Source organism: Adiantum capillus-veneris, chromosome 21 (assembly GCF_014529385.1).
Source record: "Adiantum capillus-veneris isolate H3 chromosome 21, ASM1452938v2, whole genome shotgun sequence".
Taxonomy (NCBI): domain Eukaryota; kingdom Viridiplantae; phylum Streptophyta; class Polypodiopsida; order Polypodiales; family Pteridaceae; genus Adiantum; species Adiantum capillus-veneris.
The window spans coordinates 148,280,342-148,300,206 of NC_140951.1; the positions used below are offsets into that span (position 1 = coordinate 148,280,342).

General features: G+C 47.2%; 1 protein-coding gene across 4 annotated transcripts in view; it reads right to left on the reverse strand.

The window, feature by feature from the left end:
• Positions 1–19,865, reverse strand: part of FIE (Transducin/WD40 repeat-like superfamily protein) — a 175,093-nt gene that overhangs the window by 49,431 nt on the left and 105,797 nt on the right. For all 4 annotated transcript variants that reach the window (XR_015185730.1, XM_086494381.1, XM_086494383.1 and 1 more), the window contains 3 exons: positions 14,240–14,332; positions 14,084–14,159; positions 13,914–13,993 (listed from right to left, as the gene is read on the reverse strand). Coding sequence is in view for 3 of the 4 variants with exons in the window: in XM_086494381.1 (XP_086350507.1) it covers positions 13,914–13,993; positions 14,084–14,159; positions 14,240–14,332 (249 nt within the window). In the remaining variant the exon portion in view is untranslated. The remainder of the gene's footprint in view (positions 1–13,913; positions 13,994–14,083; positions 14,160–14,239; positions 14,333–19,865) is intronic.

Sequence of the window (19,865 nt, forward strand, 5' to 3'; positions counted from 1 at the left end):
CGCCTATTCAAAGGCTTAAGGTATTTGCAAGCACTGCACATGTGACGCTTGAATAGAGACCACATAGCACGGCATCGATGTGTAGCTTCCAACCACTGCAGCAGGTCTTCGTCAGACCCGTCAGGTGGGATGGGCTGCTCGGGGTCGGGGTTGGACTGTATTCACAATGAGCTGTGATGAACCACTGGATCCATACCTCCTTCGAGTCGAATTGGTTGCATGGGGGAGCCAAGCGTATGTATCCACATGGCGTCATTTCCCGAATCATGAAGTGCCTTAGTATGCCGCAACCATGGTCTACCAATAAGCAAAGGAGATCCTCCCTCCACCTGGGGAAGATTGACCACCACAAAATCCAAGCTAAATGTGAAGTCTTGTACCTTCAGAGGCACCAGATCTACTATGCCCACTAGACAGACTGTCCTCTGGTCCGCCAATGTAACACTGATTGGAGCAAGGCCGGTGGGCTGCAGACCTAAAGCCAACATAGTAAACTCTGGCATCAGATTGATCCCAGATCCACCATCCACTATGACGCCTGAGAATTGATGCCCAAGAATAGACACAGTGAGACAAGGACTTTTGTAGTCGGTGAGGGGAGCAGCTGCATAAGAAATCATATAAGACTCTGAAGGCTGTACAGGGAGATGCCCGCCACTGGGCCCCGCACCCGAGTACAGAGACTGAATGACTGAGAGGGTGTCACTTCTGAGGGTTGCATCTAGCCGGAGCATCTCATAAAGGGACACTTGTTGAAAAGTGTTCTTCAAGATTGCTTCCCTTGTGGGCTTAGCTCCTACAATCTTGGCTTCCTCTCGAGCTTTGACCTGATGCAAGTCAGCCACTGCTTCCAGGAAGGCTCCATCACTGTCCGAAAGCATAGAGATTGGCCTACTCCTTTCACCGATTAAGGGTTCGTCAGTTTGGTTAGGTTGCGGAAGTGATGGACGAGATGGACCTGTTGGCAAGCTGAGACCCAGAGCTGCTCTTTGTGCCCGAGTGAGTACGCCAGCGGACTCTGCCACTTGTTGTGGCCAAACTATATGAACAGTAGGTGATGGCTTAGGGGTGGTGTTCACTGTGATCGGATTGATCTTCGGGAATGTGAATTCTTGTTGGTTCTAAGTTGGGCCTGACAATGAGGATGCCCTTTGCTTGGGACAATCCTTACTGTAGAGGTCCTTAGACTCTGGACAATGTCTAAAAGGAGGAGACCCTTCAAGTAAGGGACACTTACTTTGGTAATGCCCATATTCACCACACTTGTAGCATAAGATGGGCCGATTAGACGGATGAAACGGGGGACGAAGTGGTCGTTGCTCTTGTTGCTGCATGGAGTTGGAGGCTGAGGTGTAGAAGCTCTGAGAAGCTGAAGGAGCCTGGGTATAAAAATTATGAGGTTGAAACGTACTTGACATACCTTAGACAAAAGGGGTATTGAGCAAAGGTACTTTTGATGGCCATAGGGGCAGACCATATTAGATGTTGGTGCTAGCCCTTGTTGGAGAGAAGGACCTAGACTTTGTTGTATTTGCCGCAGTCCCTTGATATAGTAGCAATCCTTGTCTTCATGCCTCGACTTTTCGCAGAAGTGGCAATAAGCCCGAAGGGGACAGTCCTGTGGAGGGTGTCAAGGAGAGCGACACGAGCTGCACCATACCATAGCTTTAGTCTCCTGCTGAGACGAAAGCTCTTCTAGCTCACTCTTGATTTGATCCAAAGCCTCGTGATGTGGGGGCCTCTCTTGTCTAAAAGAGATTGATTTCTCCTCTTGAAGAGCGCGTTGTAGTTTTAGGGCTTCAAGTTCCCTACGTAAGAAGTCAATGGATCTGAAGGACTTCTTGAAAACATTGAGGGGGTCTCTACTTGCGAGGAGTTGGTGAACAGCTTCCTCGCTCCCTCTATCCTAGTAGCAGCCACCGCGACAAACTCCTCCAGAGTGGCGTCGGGTCGGAGACTCTCTCAAAGTTTTTGCTGAGAACTTTTAGGAAGAGCCTTCTCCACCCACTTCTTAACCATAAATTCGCCCGGTTGCTGAGGAAGCTTTGCAACCAAAGACTTGGTTTTGGTCATGAGTTCTGCAAAAGTCTCCTTTGGCTGGAGCACCATGTTGGCCAACTCATCCAAAACCTTTTCCTCGTAGTCGCCTTGCTTGAATGCTGCACAGAACTATTGTCTTAAAGCTGCCCAAGTTGCAAAATGGTTCTCTGCAAACTGACTGTACCACTTGACTGCTAAAACATCTAAGGTTGATGGAAACAGTACCAAATAAGCATCTTCCCTGTTAAGACCACGACTTCTACAGAGAGATACAAACCTCCTTGCATGGTCGTCTCCATCTTTTGAGGAGAGTGCCTAGAAGATGGGAAACTTCATGTTTACCTTGGCCAACACACTGGTCAACGCCTCCATGGCCTCTTGCTCAAGAGTCTGTTGCTCAATAGCTTGCTGCAACAAAATGGGGGAGAGCTTCACTGGGGAAGGTGACCTTGAAGATGTAGAACCGGATGGAGGAATGGATGAGGCTGTATGTGGAGGTACCAAGGTACCAAGGGTTGACTCCTGTTGTACTTCAAAGGACTTAGTAGTGCGCTTTGACGCTCTAATGACCGCCTTGTATGTGTCATGCAGTGACCACAAACCCAACCAAACTTTGGGCAAGAAGACCCTGGCTGAACACAGGTCTAGACTCTACTAGACCAGGCGAGTGACTAGACCACTTGGCTGGACCAAGGACAAGGAAGGACTAGTCTAGGGACGAGGAAGGCCTAGACCAAGACGAGAGCTGGTTGGACCAGGGCGAGAGAGGACCAGACCAGCAGGCTGCACAGCAAAAGGCAAAGTAGGCAACGCTAGGCAAAAACTTGAGGTCCCAACATGATCGCCAAAAAACGAGAGCACCTGTAGCGTGGATAGTGTGTCGTGCTCTCTACAGTGGGTGCTCCCCAATGCAATGTGCGTGACATCTCACTCAAACAGACTGAAAACAAAGGAAAAATAGATAACAACTAATCACACAGAGACACAGCAGCACACTAGAACATAGGACTCAACCGCGGACCAGAACATAGGACTCGACTATCTCAAAGAATCGATACAGACTCCGGCGTGGCAGCACACTTAGCTCCAGCCCAAAACTCACAGGTACAATGGGGTGTCGAGGCTCAGATGTGTAGGGATGTGCAGACGTGCTTTGTGTCTGACTGGCTACTCTAGACGACGACGTAAAGATGATAAGTCATGACCCAACCGCTACTACTCATATATACAACCATACAGAGCCACCAACGGCTCATAAATGTCAGCATCTAAGTCTGTCTCCACTGAGTGGAGGTGTTGACCTGGCCACGACGTCCACTAGGCCACCATATCCCTGCCACGTAAAGATGATAAGTCATGACCCAACCGCTACTACTCATATACAACCATACAGAGCCACCAACGGCTCATAAATGTCAGCATCTAAGTCTATCTCCATTGAGTGGAGGTGGTGATCTGGCCACGATGTCCACTAGGCCACCATATCCCTGCCACGTGTCATTGCCTAGCGAGCCCGTCCAGTGTGAACCAAACCAGACCAAAGACAAACTGTACTAACTGTCCTGTGAAAGTGACACTGTAGCCTACTATAACTGTAATCACTTCTGACGACGGACCAGACAGAAACACATAGATAATTGCAATTTGCACACTTAACAACACTTTTATCACTTCAAAACACTTGAATAACTGAGAGAGAGATGACACAACTCGACAAAGTTCTGAGCCAAGATTCACTGGCCCCAAAAATTGATGCCCCTTTCGGTATTTCTTTATTATTAGTGTTCACAAAGTACAACTCACGAGGGTCCAACTCTCTCCGAGAATCTACGTCCAGACACTCACAAGAAGTGGCCCCTAGGGCAACAATACAAGAGATGCCAAAAACAAAGCCCCAAAAGCATCATGTTCAAAAGCACTTAATCCTAAAAGCATCTTCTACTAAAAGCTGGAGTCCACAACTTGCCAAAATCTGCCAGCGCAAAAAGCGGAAGTCAGTAAGGCAATGCCACGTTACAGCAGTAGTGCAAAACACGGAAATCTGTACATTAATGCCACGTGGCATGTCAGCGCGATTTGCGAAAACCAGCTCCACAGTTCAAGCTTTTATTAATTGGGTTTTATTAGGCCCCTCGACCAATGCTCCATAAGTTGGTAGGGGTTGAACGCATTGGACCAATGCGTCTATGACCTCGACACAATAACCCTAGCCCTAAAACCAGAGTCTTGGATTTTGGTTCACCCTTCCTCGCTTCTTATTCTGATGGATTAAGTTCTTATGCGAGGAAATATCAGACTCTTTCATGTACATATCGCCCTTCTAATCTATTCAGCAATTTTTCCACTATCGAAATTTCCTCTCCCCTATTAAACACATTAGACTTTCTTTGTCTTGGACTTCGCTTTTCCTTTAAAAAATTAAAATCAGCAAAAAAGAAGGGGGAAAGAAAGAAAATTGCACTAGGGGGCTATGTGTTGAGAACGTGCATACCATCACTCCATTGTACTGAATTCAGGGCGTGATTAGACATGGTTTTGCTTCGTCGGGCATGACTAGGGAACCATGTATGACGCTGGCAAAGACAAACACTAGATTGATTTGTCATGTAACATTACTTGAGCCCTTGTTGTATTGCGCACCACAACGCTTCATACAAACCATCACTTGATGGATGTATCAAACAACCCCCCCCCCCCCCCCCCCCCCCCCCCCCCGGGGCAGATCTATGTTTTGTGGTTTGTGTGATGGGGATATCTATGAAAGAGATGAATGACCAAAACTAGATTGATCCGTCATGTGAGGTCACTTGAGCACTTGTTGCACTCCGCACCATAACACTTAATACAAACCATCACATGATTGATGTATCCCCCCCCCCCCCGATCTATGTTTTGTGGTTTATGTGATGTGTATATCTGTGAAAGAGGTGAATGATTGTGGCGTTCTCTCTAATAAGTTAAGTAAGTGTATCTAACGATATGATTTGCTTGCATGACTGCATGGAGCAGTCACTGTCAACAATGTCGATTGCATTTGTTTTGTGTATGCAAGTGTAACCGCGAATGATTACTCTTCTTATAGACAAGGGCATGTGATGGCTTAGTGTTGTGGCACACGACCGCTATAGCCCGTGCAACAGCCTACAAAGCCGCCTGTAGCATCAAAACTGCCCCCCAAAGCAGCGGATATAAAATCCGCCATAAAATGAGCAGGATTTCACATTGGAAATTGCGCATTGGCAGCAGGCTGCTGACATGGCTGATTTGCGGTGAGGCAGCTTTTTGGGTGGCAGTCATAAGAAGAGTTGACTTCTCAGCTTTTTGGACCAATTATTAAAAGCAGATGACTTTTTAAGTCTCGTTTTAATAAGTGATATTAAGGTGCTTTTGTGAGGCTGAAGTTCCTAAAAACAAGAGGCCAGTGTGCCATTGTAACTCAAGATAAGAAGTGCATGGTTGCCCACAATCGTCAATTCACTTGACAATATTAAAGAAACACCGCCATGGGCGCTCAACTTGAGGGCCAACAATTCTTGGAGGGGAACTACAACTCTTCTGTTTCGTTTGCAAGTGTTTGTTCTATTCAAGTCGCTCCATTGCAATTTACGTGTTTTGGTGAGTCATCTGTCTGGTGGTGATTACAGAATCATTGAGCCAAACCCATAACTCCAGGAAGGTTAAAATGATTTTCATCTTGGTTTTCCAAACGCGTGGTCTCGTCCAACTTTTCCACAGCTGGAAAGTAGGCAACCCTTGTGATGAGGATGCCATGGCCCATGTCAAACTACTACTCCAATGGTGGCACAGGTATCTTTAAAGCAATCCACAAGTTGTACCCCCTCTGGAGTCAAGAACCACCTATGTCAGACTCGAATCAATAGATCCAAGGATCATACATTCAAAAGAGAGATCAAGCCAAAGTACACACTAATAAGTGAAAGGAGAGAGAAGAAGATTGTGGAACGGGATGTCCTGCATCAGAGAGCTGAAATATCAGGGTCGCTGTGGCATTTGATGGCTCTCTATCGTGATAAACCTGCACCCCCCCTTGCATTTTGGGCTGCTACTCTCTCTCTCTCTCTCTCTCTCTCTCTCTCTCTCTCTCTCTCTCTCTCTCTCTCTCTCTCTCTCTCTCTCTCTCCTTGCTTAGTGCTCACCTATGGGGAGTGTTTCGTGGTTTAAAACCTTTCCTGTTCATCTGCCTCCCGTAGTGTAACGTATTTTTGACTGCCCTAATGTTTTTTTTTTGGCTTGAGAGCTTTTTCTCACACGGGAGCATTGCCAGCACCATGGGAGAGATTCCTTGTAGATCTCGCTGATCCTATCTCCCTTGGTTTGATTAGGCAGTTAGTGCCTTGACCGGATGTGGTACTCTTTGGCACTGTTTTGTGGTTTTTTTTTCTCTTTTTTCAGCCTTCAAGAAGGTGAGAACCGTCAGATCAAACCCCTGTTGGAGCGTACCCACACTCTGCCTCTACATACGAGCATGCTGAAATTTGCTGTAGAGCAGCGCTTTCAGCCCCTCGCAGGTGGTTTTCTAGAGTGCACAACAGGATGAAAGCTGCCCTTTTTGGATTTGTCTACATACTGATAAGATACCTTCTAATGGTGTCTGTGCAGTCGATCCATGGCTTCTCTCTCTCTCTCTCTCTCTCTCTCTCTCTCTGGTCTCATAGGTCACTTTGGCCTTTTGAAGACGTTAATATAACATTTCATTTCATATCTCTCTCTCTCTCTCTCTCTCTCTCTCTCTCTCTCTCTCTCTCTCTCTCTCTCTCTCTCTCTCTCTCTCTCGTGCGCGCGGACGAAGCTCAGGCTCTTTGACACTCTGGTGGCTTCTGCATTGCTTTATGGAGCTGAGATTTGGGGACCTTCACTGGATCATCATGGGAGGACAGGCCGAAGTGATGGATGGGGGGACATGGAGAAGCCTCTAGTCTCTAAGATCTCGCGGCTCATTAGAGCCAAGGCTTCAGTACCACGTGCTATTGTACGAGCAGAGCTAGCTGCCCCCCCACTGGTGGTTGAGGCGCTCACCAGATCTGTCTCCTTCATGCACCGCATATGGGAACTTCCGAGAGACAGATATGCACGCCTTGCACTTGAGTCCTCTCGACAGTTAGCAATGCAAGGAGATACAGCATGCTGGTACGGGGAGATGACATCATGGTTTCAGACGCATGCTGGTACTACTTGACTACACATGCCACTGCCCCGTCTACTACGAGATACGAGGCCGCTTCCATTGCTTGTTCAGAGAGGGCTTTGGACCATTCGCTAGAGTCATGCAGTACGAGGATTAGAGATGCCTGGGTCTGTTTTTGCTCGAGCTGCGCAGACACAGAGAGAGCCTGATGAGAGGAGAGGCTAGCCAGTCTCAGAGACAGATCACAGACTTCTTTAGAGCTGCCACTGGACACCCGGAGGAGTTACTACCACAACAGAGCCCGTCGCTTTACACCAGAGGCATACTGATCGACCGAGCGACTGAGCTAGGGAGATCCAGACGCTCACGACTGCGGAGGACTACATAGCATCGACGGAGGCTGCATCAGAGGATTCGGGTCACTTTGGCTCGACATGCACGACGCCCAGTCAGGCTACTGACCATGGAGGAGATTGATGAGATCCGCTTGCGACCGATGCTGGATCTCCTGTGATCTAGCTATCCCAGCTAGTTGTTTAGCTGCTTAGTCCACACCTAGCAGTTGAGGATTCCATAGTATTTTATTTTGTCATTTTGTCATTCTGTCATTTTGTTAATTTGTTACTCTGACTTTGTATCAGATCCACCACATTGTAACTTTCTGGTCTCATAGGTCACTTTGGCCTTTTGAAGACGTTAATATAACATTTCATTTCATCTCTCTCTCTCTCTCTCTCTCTCTCTCTCTCTCTCTCTCTCTCTCTCTCTCTCTCTCTCTCTCTCTCTCTCTCTCTCTCTCTCGCGTCAGCCCTGCCCTGCCCTGCTCGCGCACCCCCGTTGCCCTGCACTGCACCCTCGCGCCTGCCCTGCCCTACACCCCTGCCCCTCGCGCCCCCGCTGCTCTCTCTCTCTCTCTCTCTCTCTCTCTCTCTCTCTCTCTCTCTCTCTCTCTCTCTCTCTCTCTCTCTCTCTCTCTCTCTCTCGCGCGTCAGCCCTGCCCTGCTCGCGCACCCCCGTTGCCCTGCGTTGCACCCTCGCGCCTGCCCTGCCCTGCCCTGCACCCCTGCCCCTCGCGCCCCCGCTGCACCCTCGCGCCTGCCCTGCCCTGCCCTGCCCTGCACCCGCTGCCCCTCGCGCCCCCGCTGCCTGCGTTGCACCCTTGCGTCAGCCCTGCCCTGCACCCGCACGCCCGCTGCCCTGCCCTGCTCGCGCGCTGCACCCCTCGTGGCGCCCTGCTGTGCACCCGCTCTCTCTCTCTCTCTCTCTCTCTCTCTCTCTCTCTCTCTCTCTCTCTCTCTCTCTCTCTCTCTCTCTCTCTCTCTCTCTCCTTTCAGGCGTAGGATGTCCATCCTCTATGCATAAGGAGTTATATATATATTTTTTATTTTATTTTTTATATTTTTTTTCTTTCCCCCCCCCCCCCCCCCCCCCGCCCCGCCCCCGTTCCCCCCACTCTATCTACCATACTTTCCCACCCCCCCCTCCCCTCTCTCTCTACAATCTGTAACTACCGCTATCTCCCCCGGGCCGTACAACCTCGTGCTCCACCACTCGCGGAGACCGCCGCTAGCGTGGTGCACAAGGGAATCTAGCAACTCCCTTGCGGACGACTCCCCCACACGCCCAACTACCGCGCCCGCTGCTAGCGTGGGTGCACAAGGGAATCTAGCAACTCCCTTGCGGACGGCGATCAAGCATGAGGAAGACGAACGATAAAGCCGGACCCCTAGAGGATGCCATTCAAAAATGCAAAGATGAAATGACAGAGACCATTACCAAGATGAACCGCAATCTCTGGGGCACAATAAACATGCTCGAAGGACGTGTGTTGATCCAAGAGAGCAAGATAAGCACGCTGGAAGACCGAGTGACGACCCAAGAGGAAGAGATTACGTCACTCAAGAAAGAACTCGCCCAAGCCCAATCAAGAAACACACTGGAAGAGGGCGAACTGCAACCCTCAGTAATCGAAGAAATCAACACCATCAAGGAAAAAGTACGGGCCATCAAAGAGGGAGAAGAACAGCACAAAGAAATGACAACTTCTTGGGTGGATGTTCTTACCAAAACCCAACAGAAGGCGGACAAAGCCGAGAAATGGATCAAGGTGGCCAAGAAAGGAAAAGACAAAGAGATAACGCCCACGTCCACACCCAACATCATTAACCAGACACTAGAGGGGGAGCAAAGGAGAAGGGTGCGCACTTTACATGTAAGAATTTGCGGTCTTAAAGATAAAGGCAATGTGGACGAAGAAGTAAAAGAACTCACAGCCTTGATGGGGATTCATGAGCCGACACACACAAGGGCATGGAGAGTGGGCAACATAAAGAAAAATGGAGGCAGTGGAGAAACCTCAAAAGAAACAACACTCATCCTCCGTTTTCCCTCCATGGAAGCAAAGAAGTCATTCTTGAAGAAAAGACCAACTCTTAAAGAGACTGGCATCTTTCTCGGGGATGATCTCACCCTCTCGCAGATCGCTCATATGCAAGAAGTAATGCCCGAGATTAGAGCGGCAAGGGAAAAAGGCAAGATCGCTTTTTATCGAGACGGAAAAGTGGTAATACTAGAGCGACGCTCCATATGACGGTGCGAGACCTATGAGACCACACTCAAAGTAGCTGTCGGGAACTGCAATACATCTATGCGTCTTGATGTGGGTGCCTTTGAGGATAGCTTTACTGGAAGAGACATCATCTTTTACTCTGAGACACACCAGGCCCCTGGGCAATCAATGCCTCACATCAGTGGATAGAGGTGGGAGACAGCCTACAGACAGGAGACACGCTCAGAGCACAGAGGGCGGGGCTCGGGGGGAGTGGCAGTGTTATTTAGAGAGGATTTGCAGCCACTATACATATAGCCCGCAGGGACGAGCAGGCTAGGTACATATCGGTGAGACTGAAAGCAAAGATAGGCAGATACCTCTATCTAGCTATTTGCTACTTTCCCCCGAGTACATCAGTTTATGCATCACCCAGAGGACAGTCCCCTTTCTCTATTTTGGATGATGACATATGGGAGTTCTCTAGGGACGGTGACATTATCATCCTAGGGGACTTCAATGCTAGGACTGCCCATCACCAGGCAGTGTTTTATGATACTTCAGAGGAGATGCTAAGACAGCTAGATGTTGTGGACCTTTCCAGACTATCACACGATGTGGAATATATTGAGTATGGGCGACACTTGATAGACATGGGCACTGCACATGGATTGGCCATCTTGAACGGCCTACAGAGATTTCCTGCTGCGGGAGGTTTTACATGCTTCCCACACAGACATGGAGCCAGCACAGTGGACTATGTCTTTTCGGTATGTATGTGGATGAGGTTTCTGACTACATTGAGAGCGATGGTGATAGAGGTGCACAGTTGGCAGGGACATGCATTCCACTTTTGCTATATGCTAATGATTTAGTGTTGATCTCTGAATCTCCAGAGGGAATGCAACGTCAACTAGATGCTTTGCATAGGTTTGCCCACGAAAGTGGTTTGTCTGTCAACCTTGGTAAAACCAAGGTTATGGTGTTTAATACCACCCCACACTGGATCAGGAGGTCAGCACCTACATTCACATACGGCCAGGAGACTGTGGAGTACACAGATGCTTACACTTACCTTGGAGTGGTTTTTAGGGGACCTGCATTCTCACTCAGAAGAGCAGCAGAGACCAGACTGACTAGAGCCCACGCAGCTTTGGGTAGATTAGAGAAGATGTGTTCGCAGGTTCAGTTTCAGGAGCCCCGGACGAAGCTCTGGCTCTCTGACACTTTGGTGGCTTCAGCATTGCTCTATGGAACTGAGATATGGGGACCTTCATTGGATCACCACGGGAGGCCGGGTCGCACACATGGATGGGGGAACATGGGGAAACCTCTCGTCTCTATGATCTCGCGGCTCATTAGAGCCAAGGCATCAGTACCACGGGCCATTATCCGAGCAGAGCTAGCGGCCCCCCCACTTGTGGTGGAGGCGCTCACCAAATCAGTCTCCTTCATAAACCGCACATGGGAACGTCCTAGAGACAGATATGCTCGCATAGCACTTGAGTCCTCTCGACAGTTAGCCATGCAAGGAGATACAACATGCTGGTATGGGGAGATGGCATCATGGTTTCACGCGCATGGGTTCAACATAGACAGGCTGCCACCATTCCAATACTCATTGGATGCACCATCTCTCACTCTTACACAGTCAGAGATCACCAAGCTCATCCGCCAAGACCTGACCTAGCTAGACACCAGGAGGACATGGATACAGCCAGCACAAGAATTGGGCACGAAGATGGCTCTCTACAGAGACCACCTTCTCCAGCTTACGGAGGATGGTTTTGTGACGAGACCCAGATACATAAACACCCACTTGTCTCACGGGATACGATGTGCTATTGGCCAGTTACGCATATCTTCTCACCAGCTGCGGATTGAGACTGGGAGATACAGCGCAGTACCAGCAGAGGCCAGGACATGCCCTTTGTGTGACATGGAGCTTGAGACAGAGCTGCATTATACATGCCGCTGGGCCGGGATTGAAGAAATTTCTCTTTTCTAGTATCTTAGTGATCCACCTAATTACGACCGTGGTGAGGATTTTTATGGCGACTAAGATTAGAGCGATGCCGCGATAGTTATCAGTGTTGGTCAAATCCCCTTTCTTGGGGATTGACACATTCACTGCGTCGCTAGCGCCGGCCGGAATATCTACCGTGTCATAAATACCCTTGATCATGTACAAGTAAGCCTTGCCAATTTCCGTTCGTGGCTTACGCGGATCCGTTCTCAGCCTCTTGTCCTTCACAGGCAGTTTAAAGAATTCAAGTGGTAACCCATCTCCACCTGCTGCCTTGTGTCTCTTCAATCGCCGATAGGCATCCCGTACCTCATACCAGTTCAACGGGTTCTACTACGAGATACGAGGCCGCTTCCATTGCTTATTCAGAGAGGGTTTTGGACCACTCTCAAGTGTCATGGGATACGAAGATCAGAGATGTCTGGGTTTGTTCTTGCTCGAGCTGCGCAGACACAGAGATAGCCTGATGAATGGCGGGGCTAGCTAGTCTCAAAGACAGATCACAGACTTCTTCAGAGCAGACACGGGACAGCCGCAAGAGCCACCCCCACAGCAGAGCTCCCCCTTGTCTCACACCAGAGGCACACTAATTGACCGAGCGATTGAACTGGGGAAATCCAGGCGCCCGCGACTGCGAAGAACTACACAGCATCGACGGAGGCTTCGACAGAAAATTCGTAGCACACTGGCCAGGCATTCACGACGCCCGGTCAAACTACTAACCATGGAGGAAATTGATGAGATTCGCCAACGACCGATGCTAGATCTCTTGTGATTCAGCTATCCCAACAAGCCGCCCATTTTTTTGCTTAGTTTTTGCTTGACTCACATCAACCAACTTAGGACCCCATAGTATATATCTTTGTTTGTACTGTTGTTAGGTTATTTTGTTACTCTGACTTTGTATCAGATCCACCACTTTGTAACTTTCAGGTCTCATAGGTCATTATGGCCTTTTGAAGACGTTAATATAACATTTCAATTTCAATTTCAATTTCAATTTCAATTTCTCTCTCTCTCTCTCTCTCTCTCTCTCTCTCTCTCTCTCTCTCTCTCTCTATATATATATATATATATATATATATATATATATATATTATATATATATATATATAATCTGACATCTCATCTATATATACCTTTAATACAGTAGGTGAATAAGGGCATCCTTGTTTCACACCAACGACACCACTAAATGTAACTAACAAATGTCCAAGGGCTTGAACTCTACCCTCACAATCTTATTCAGTGCATACATACTCCATCCTATCTACACAAGATTCCCAGTATCCTGTAGTCTCCTCGTCAATCTCCCACATTGGACCGTATGAAATGCTTTCCGAAGGTCTGAAAACAGCAAGGCCTATCCCAGATCTCAAACTTCCGTATGTCTAGTATCAAGCCTAGCAATCCAATCAAGTAAGCTCCTATACTTGCTCCTCTCTTCGTATTCCAACCTGTGAAACCATTGTTGCTGGTCATTGTAATAACCCATTAAGAGTGGCAAGACCATGTGCACTTGTAATTGTCCCATATGTCACAACCCATTAAGAGTGGCAAGCCCATGTGCACTTGTAATTGTCCCATATGTCGTAACCACTCTACCTTAAGCTGATCTGAGAAGCCACTTCATCTAGGGCAAGCTCTGTAAACAAATAGATAATAAATGTAATATTAACATCTGCAAAAGGATAGAATGACCTATGAGACTGTCTGGAACAAAGATGATCCAAAATGATGTGTATGCAATGGATTTAACAAGGGTAATGAAGCATAAAAGAATCAATTGAAAGAAATACACTAGCTGGCAAAGGATAATATTGCTTGCACGTGCGCTTCAAGCTCTCATTCTGTTGGTTTGAAAAGATATAGTCAATGAAGTAAAAGTAATATCCAGAAAGTAAATAAGTAATATCCCAAAAGCTCATCATGTCACAAGTGGCAAACCATAGACTCAAAAGAAGAAAAATTCTCAAATGGCAGGTCATTCTGTGTGAAGCATGCGGAAAAGTAGAGATAGCAAGATCTCAGTTAACCTTTATGGCTGAAACTTAAAACACTTGAAATAATACTTAAAGTCACATAGGTCAACTAGCTGAATGTCAATTGGAAGATTATAAAACACTTGATAATGTTTGAATGCAGAGACGTACTGGGAATTGTACATATTTCGATGGGAACTTGGAAGCTGATTCTTTCCAGTCAAAAGATTGCTCAACATATGTGGAAAAGTCTGTACATGATTCTTAGGAAGGTTATGTCAATGAAAAATGAACATATTGCAAACTTGCTTGTGAGAATAGATCAATGCATGTAAGGGCACCTTTCAAGCTCCAAATTTTGACAGTGTTGTCCATGCCACAGCTGGCAATTAGGTCCTTGTTGGAGGGATGAAAGTCCTGAAAGGTGACAGCATTGTAAGAGGGTGCCATCAGTCAAGTCCTGGTACTCAAAGAGTACAGACAGATTGGGCCCATACCACACTAAGAACCTCATTTCGATGCCCATTTGATCCCGCAAATATAAGGATGCAAACCCCTGAATTTACATTCCACAATCGCACAGACTCATCCTGCAAGAGCAAGTAGTCAACATTATATTCTTAAAGGAAATTCACCTGATATGAGCCTCAATGTTGTACTACAAGATTAAAGCAGAATCTTCAATCTGCCCCATTATGTTGCGCTTGATTGTCGACTAAACCAAATAAGATTTCAAAGAAAACAGAGTTTACCCTTGTATAGATAGGACAAATGTTTCCTCGCTCACATCTTACAATGTGCATGTGAATGGGTGATCCAAAGCAAGCAAAATAAGGGGCCAAGTGCTAAAAAGGTGGCGCAATAAGGCGAAGAGACTGAGAGCTGAGACGACGGTTTTGTATGAGCAAATCATCAACGAAGTAACCAGCATAGTGATCTGCTGGGCGATTGACTACCTCAATTCACACCTGTTGAATAAGAATACACTTCTGCTCTTTTTTGGAGCCTTGTTGAGCACCTAGTCCAGACAAGTCGAGAAGATGAGTGAGGCCATAACCAATAGTACTCGGAATACATTTGCAGTGTGCACAGGGCAGAATATATTGTGAAAGGGGTCAAGACCACATGAGCAAGAAAACCAGAAGCATTCGATTCTTATTTTGCTAAGGCTTTTTGGTCAAATGATGGAAATGCCCAGCCATACGGACCCCGTTGGAAGCATCTTCATCAACAGGGCGTCGGCACGAAGAAAGACTACTATACCTATCTTGCGGTTAGTGGAAGTGCCAGTCACGACCCCACCCTAGCCTTCCATGAAGACAAGGCCAGAGAAATCTACATGCAACATAGGCAAGGTAGCCTGACAAACATTGTGGGTATAGACCCTAGTGATTGTCTAAACATGTCCTACCGACCAGAGGTTATATTTTTGCACCAGATTGCAGACGATCATGCATACTATGACGAATCTTGGCAACAGCATCGCCGCAAGCCTCCAAACCTTGCACATAAAAGGCCAAGTTGTGGAAACTCTCAAAAACCCATTGCACAAGACTTATGGCATGCTCAAGCATACGTTAATGCAAGCAACACACACATAGGCATAGTTACTATGTCAGAAAGAGATTAGTGGTGAAGAAGAAGGAGATGGACACCATAGCCAAGCTCCAAGCTTACTTTTTCTCCCAAAAGGTGAGTTCACATCTTACAAAATGACTTCTATACCTAAGGTTGCATAAGCATTCTCTGGGCGCCGAAAACTAGTGAGCACACTAATCACCTGGCTTGCTGATCTCATTGCTCTTACAACTTGAAACTCTTGATGAGCCCAATATAGTCTATATTATGTTATATAGCACCGCATTTGTGGAAAATATATGGAAAATATGAATGACAATGGGAATTTGTCAACCGCTTCCGCACTCTTACTTTAATCTTACCTTCACTTTGACAATCAAATATGCCAATCTATCCTCTTATTGTGGGTTGGGGAAAACCTGCCACACCTACAAAATCTCTTGCAATTACACTCAATGTGCAACATGCCAAGTGAATGGGAGGAGTTGAAATTGGAATGTCCTTATCTTGACCAATGCTAGTAGGTCCAAATGAAACCGATGCCCACATCAAATCAAGCTTTCAGCTAGTCAAAGAGACACCTACCATAAGTACAAACTCCCTAGCATTAAGACTAAGTGAAGTTCGCAAGATAGAATCTAAAATGATCGTTGTGGCCTAAAGCTTACATCAAAAGCGAAGTGAGAGCCAACTAGATGCTAGTACAGAGACAATTGACCCTCGTGCAACACACTGGGACTTATGAATAATGGATACCACACCACCATGGTACTATGTGTACATGAACCAACGAGGACAACATTTTGGAGTGATTAGGAGAGTTGATATCCTACTAGTGAGCCTAAAGTCACAAGTTTTGAAGATCCCCTTACCAGACTTCTCATTTTGATAATCGTCTAGGTAGTGTTTTTGAAACGACATCCTCCTAAATTTCGCATGATACAGTCCCATCTAGGAAGGGGGGAGTCAATTCTAGCAAGGCATCATTGCTTGCTCCCCAAGATATGGAAAACCCAATGCTTGAGAACAATGCTTCTTCCTATTCATCTACCTAGACCCAAAGCATGTGAATTTTCAAATGTTGTGAACTAGAGCATCTAAGTCCGACCAGCTCACCAAAGAAAACAATGAAAAGATTGATCAAAAAAGAGGATGGATATGCTAGTGCCATTATGCCCGAGCATCCACCAAGCTCAAAGTAGAATTTAACCAGAGAATTAAACAGTATGTCGCTGACCCCTCAGACTGCATCTGATGCAGAAAATGCTAAATTTTTGTGACATGTAAAGCGGGTACATCACATGCATGTCTAGTGAGTCAAGTTGAGCACTCACAAGGGGCAAAAGAATCTCCAACACAAGGTGAGGCTTTCACTCGAAGTAATCTAGGGGAGCTCATTCCTCAATTTTTGTTTGGTGCTACTACAACCAATGCAAGACATAAGCTACCAAGGACAAAGCACTCATACAAGCAAGCCAAAAGTGACTACATCATCAAGGTGAGGATGTCACAAGGCAAGCAAAAGAGCTGCTACAGAGCAATACTCCTTTTACGTGTGCTACCCCATCGCAACAACCAAGTGCTCACAGCCCAATGGAGGATAGTTGATAGTCTAAAAGCTACGGACAAGTGTTAAATATGGTGAAACCCAACATCCACAAAGCCTTCAATGTCGTACCAACAATGCCTGCCACTAAGGACTAATGCACCGTGGCTTTTGTATCTCCAACCATCAGATATTCCTCAATGAATGAGCCAAGGTAAATGCATGCTCAAACTTCAAAGTTAGCTTCCAACAACGTCCATCAAAGCTAAAGCTTAACAATAGCTATCATGCTTAGAGAGTCAACTCAAGAAACTTAATCACCAAGCCCAAAGCCAAAGTGTCTAGTATCATATGTCACCCTAGAAAGCCAAGGTGAGCCCTTTAGAAGGTACCCTACTCACCCAACGCGGGGGCTATGAGAGGAAGGGAGTGCGGTTGAGCGGGAGGGAAGGGGAGACGGAGGAGGTTAGTTGAAACCAGCCAGTAGCCTCACCAAAGGGCGGTAACTTTGGCTTTCGCCCGATTCTTTACGTTGCTTAACGCTACTTGCACTTTACAACACAAAATAACTTCAAAGATAGGCCTGGTACAGGAATTCAACACTTCAAAAAAAAACACAACTTGGTAGCTAGAGTGCTTCCAAATAGACAGTGACACCTTCTTACCCCAGAGGTTGGCGTCCCTTTCGGTATTTCTTTAATCCAATTAAACTTGGGAAAAAACCTGTAAACTTCTACTAGCTGTTCCACTTCTATTGGGCTGAAAACGGCCTACTCTAGCCCAATTTCGGCAACATAACAACAGTAGAAGGCTTCACACACAAAATCCCCATGTACTAGGTGACTTTCCACGCGAGTTAGAGCACTTTTGCAAACCTGGCCAGAAAATACCGCACGCTGACTTCTCTGTTTTCAGCCTCTAAAACGCTCAAGAACACCTGTTTGACAGTCCCCAAGCTTCCTCGAAGCTCCTTGGACCTTTAGGCATCAAAAAGGGTCAAAACCCTAAACCTGCAAAAATATTACGGCAAGCTGGAATTCTCTGTTTTGGGCTCCGTTTTGCGTGCCGGTCGCATCCATAGCAAGCCCTCGAGTTCCCGCACCTGTAGGGCTACTTGCTCTTTGATTTGGACGAGATTTCTCACGAAAAATCTCTCCAAATCAGCTTGTACCTCTGCTGGGGATTAGGAGTTAACTAATCCGATACCTGTGCAAGAGGCTCTAGCCTCGGCAATCGCGCATAAACCCATAGAAACGTACATACAAATGAATAGCCCTTGAGCTGGGCATCATGATTCTGGATTCAAATGGGGAGAGAGGTGCACGAGAGCGGAATCATTGTGCTACATAAGACAGAGGAGAAGGCAAGCTTTCCATTGAAGTTGTGGTCACCTACACCAACTACTCCACACACCGTAGTTCTTAATGAAGTCAAATCAGCCCCTCTCTCTCTCGTGATCGATTTGGGACACCCAAATTGCTGATTGGGCCTTGCAGTTTGCTCACAAGCCGCCATGTGTCCCTTATGCCCTTTTGAGTTAATTTCCTAGTACCCACCAACTTATAAAGTGTCGTGTGGGGCCTAAATGACTTTAACTGAGCTTAGACACCCTCTTATTACTCGGATTTTAGTGCCGATTGGCCCAACCAACTCGTGGATGCCTGTGAACTCGGCCATAAGCCGTTTCACACGGGCCATACAATGTCCGGCCATTTGTGACTTCAAAAAGAGGTCCCAAAAATTAAATAAGAATCAAGGGAAGCAGAACCAAAAAAATAAGGTTAGTGTTTGTCACACTCTCGTAACATTAGTGTTTGGATTTTTTATTAGCTAGGTGGCTAGACAGGCACGCAGGAAGGGTTGAGCAGGCAAGGCGGGATAGCCAGGGTACACAAGCCAAGTGTGGGCAAGCGGACATGTTCGCACAAACGGGACAGGGTGTGGGCAAAACCAAGCCGAGACAGACGGGTCTGAGCGCGGACAGGCTAGGGCAAGCGGATAGGGCAGGCAAGGCAATGCCATGTAGGGCACGGCACAACAGGGTTTGGCAAGGCCAAGCGCAGGGAGAGCAAGCAAAAGTCAGGCAGGTAGGGCAGAGCGGGGTCAAGCGGACAGAAGTCAGGCAGGTGGGCAGCGCGAAGTAGATGCGATAGTGAGCTGATGCGCACTGGTAAACGACACGATGCACAGGGCAAGGGAAGCGGGGGAAGAGCAGGGGTAGAATGATGTGCGAAGGGTAAGCAGTAGGGTTAGGGTTTGCTTGATGATGGACATTGCCTCTCTCTCTCTCTCTCTCTCTCTCTCTCTCTCTCTCTCTCTCTCTCTCTCTCTCTCTCTCTCTCTCTCTCTCTAGTACAGGCCTTTCAGTGGAGGAGGAGTGCACCACTCTACTAACTGAGACACTACATGGGGCTGCATCAGTGGCATACCCACACACTCAGTCGGGCAAGAGACGACATTCTGGGAGCATGCCCCATAATAGTTGGTATGATGAGGAGTGCAGAGAGATGAGAGCCCAGCTTCAGAGGGATCTTCTTTTAGGAGTCATCACTTACAGACGGTCTCGGATTGCTTTCCGACACCTTGTGCGACAGAAGAAGCGAGCTTACCTAGCTCAGATGGAGCGAGACTTATATCAGATGTTCTTGAGTAGGGACTCGGGAGAGGCATGGCGACTCTTCCATGAGCACTCCCCTGCCCCAGTGATTACTTCACCTGATGTGTGGGGCCAATATGCGACATCATTATATACGGTTCCTGGACAGGAACCCCTTCCAGACCCTACCAAGCCTTGCTCAGCTACGAGCAGTTTCTTTACACCTGAGATGGTGCAAAGGGCCATCGACAAGATGAGGATCGGGAAGGCATATGATCATGACGGTCTAGTAGCGGAGCACTTTATACATGCCAAGGATATGTTGATGAAGATTCTCGCAGTGTTGTTCAATCGTGCCATGTGTGAGGGATTACCTGAGACTTGGAGGTTGTCTAATATTGTG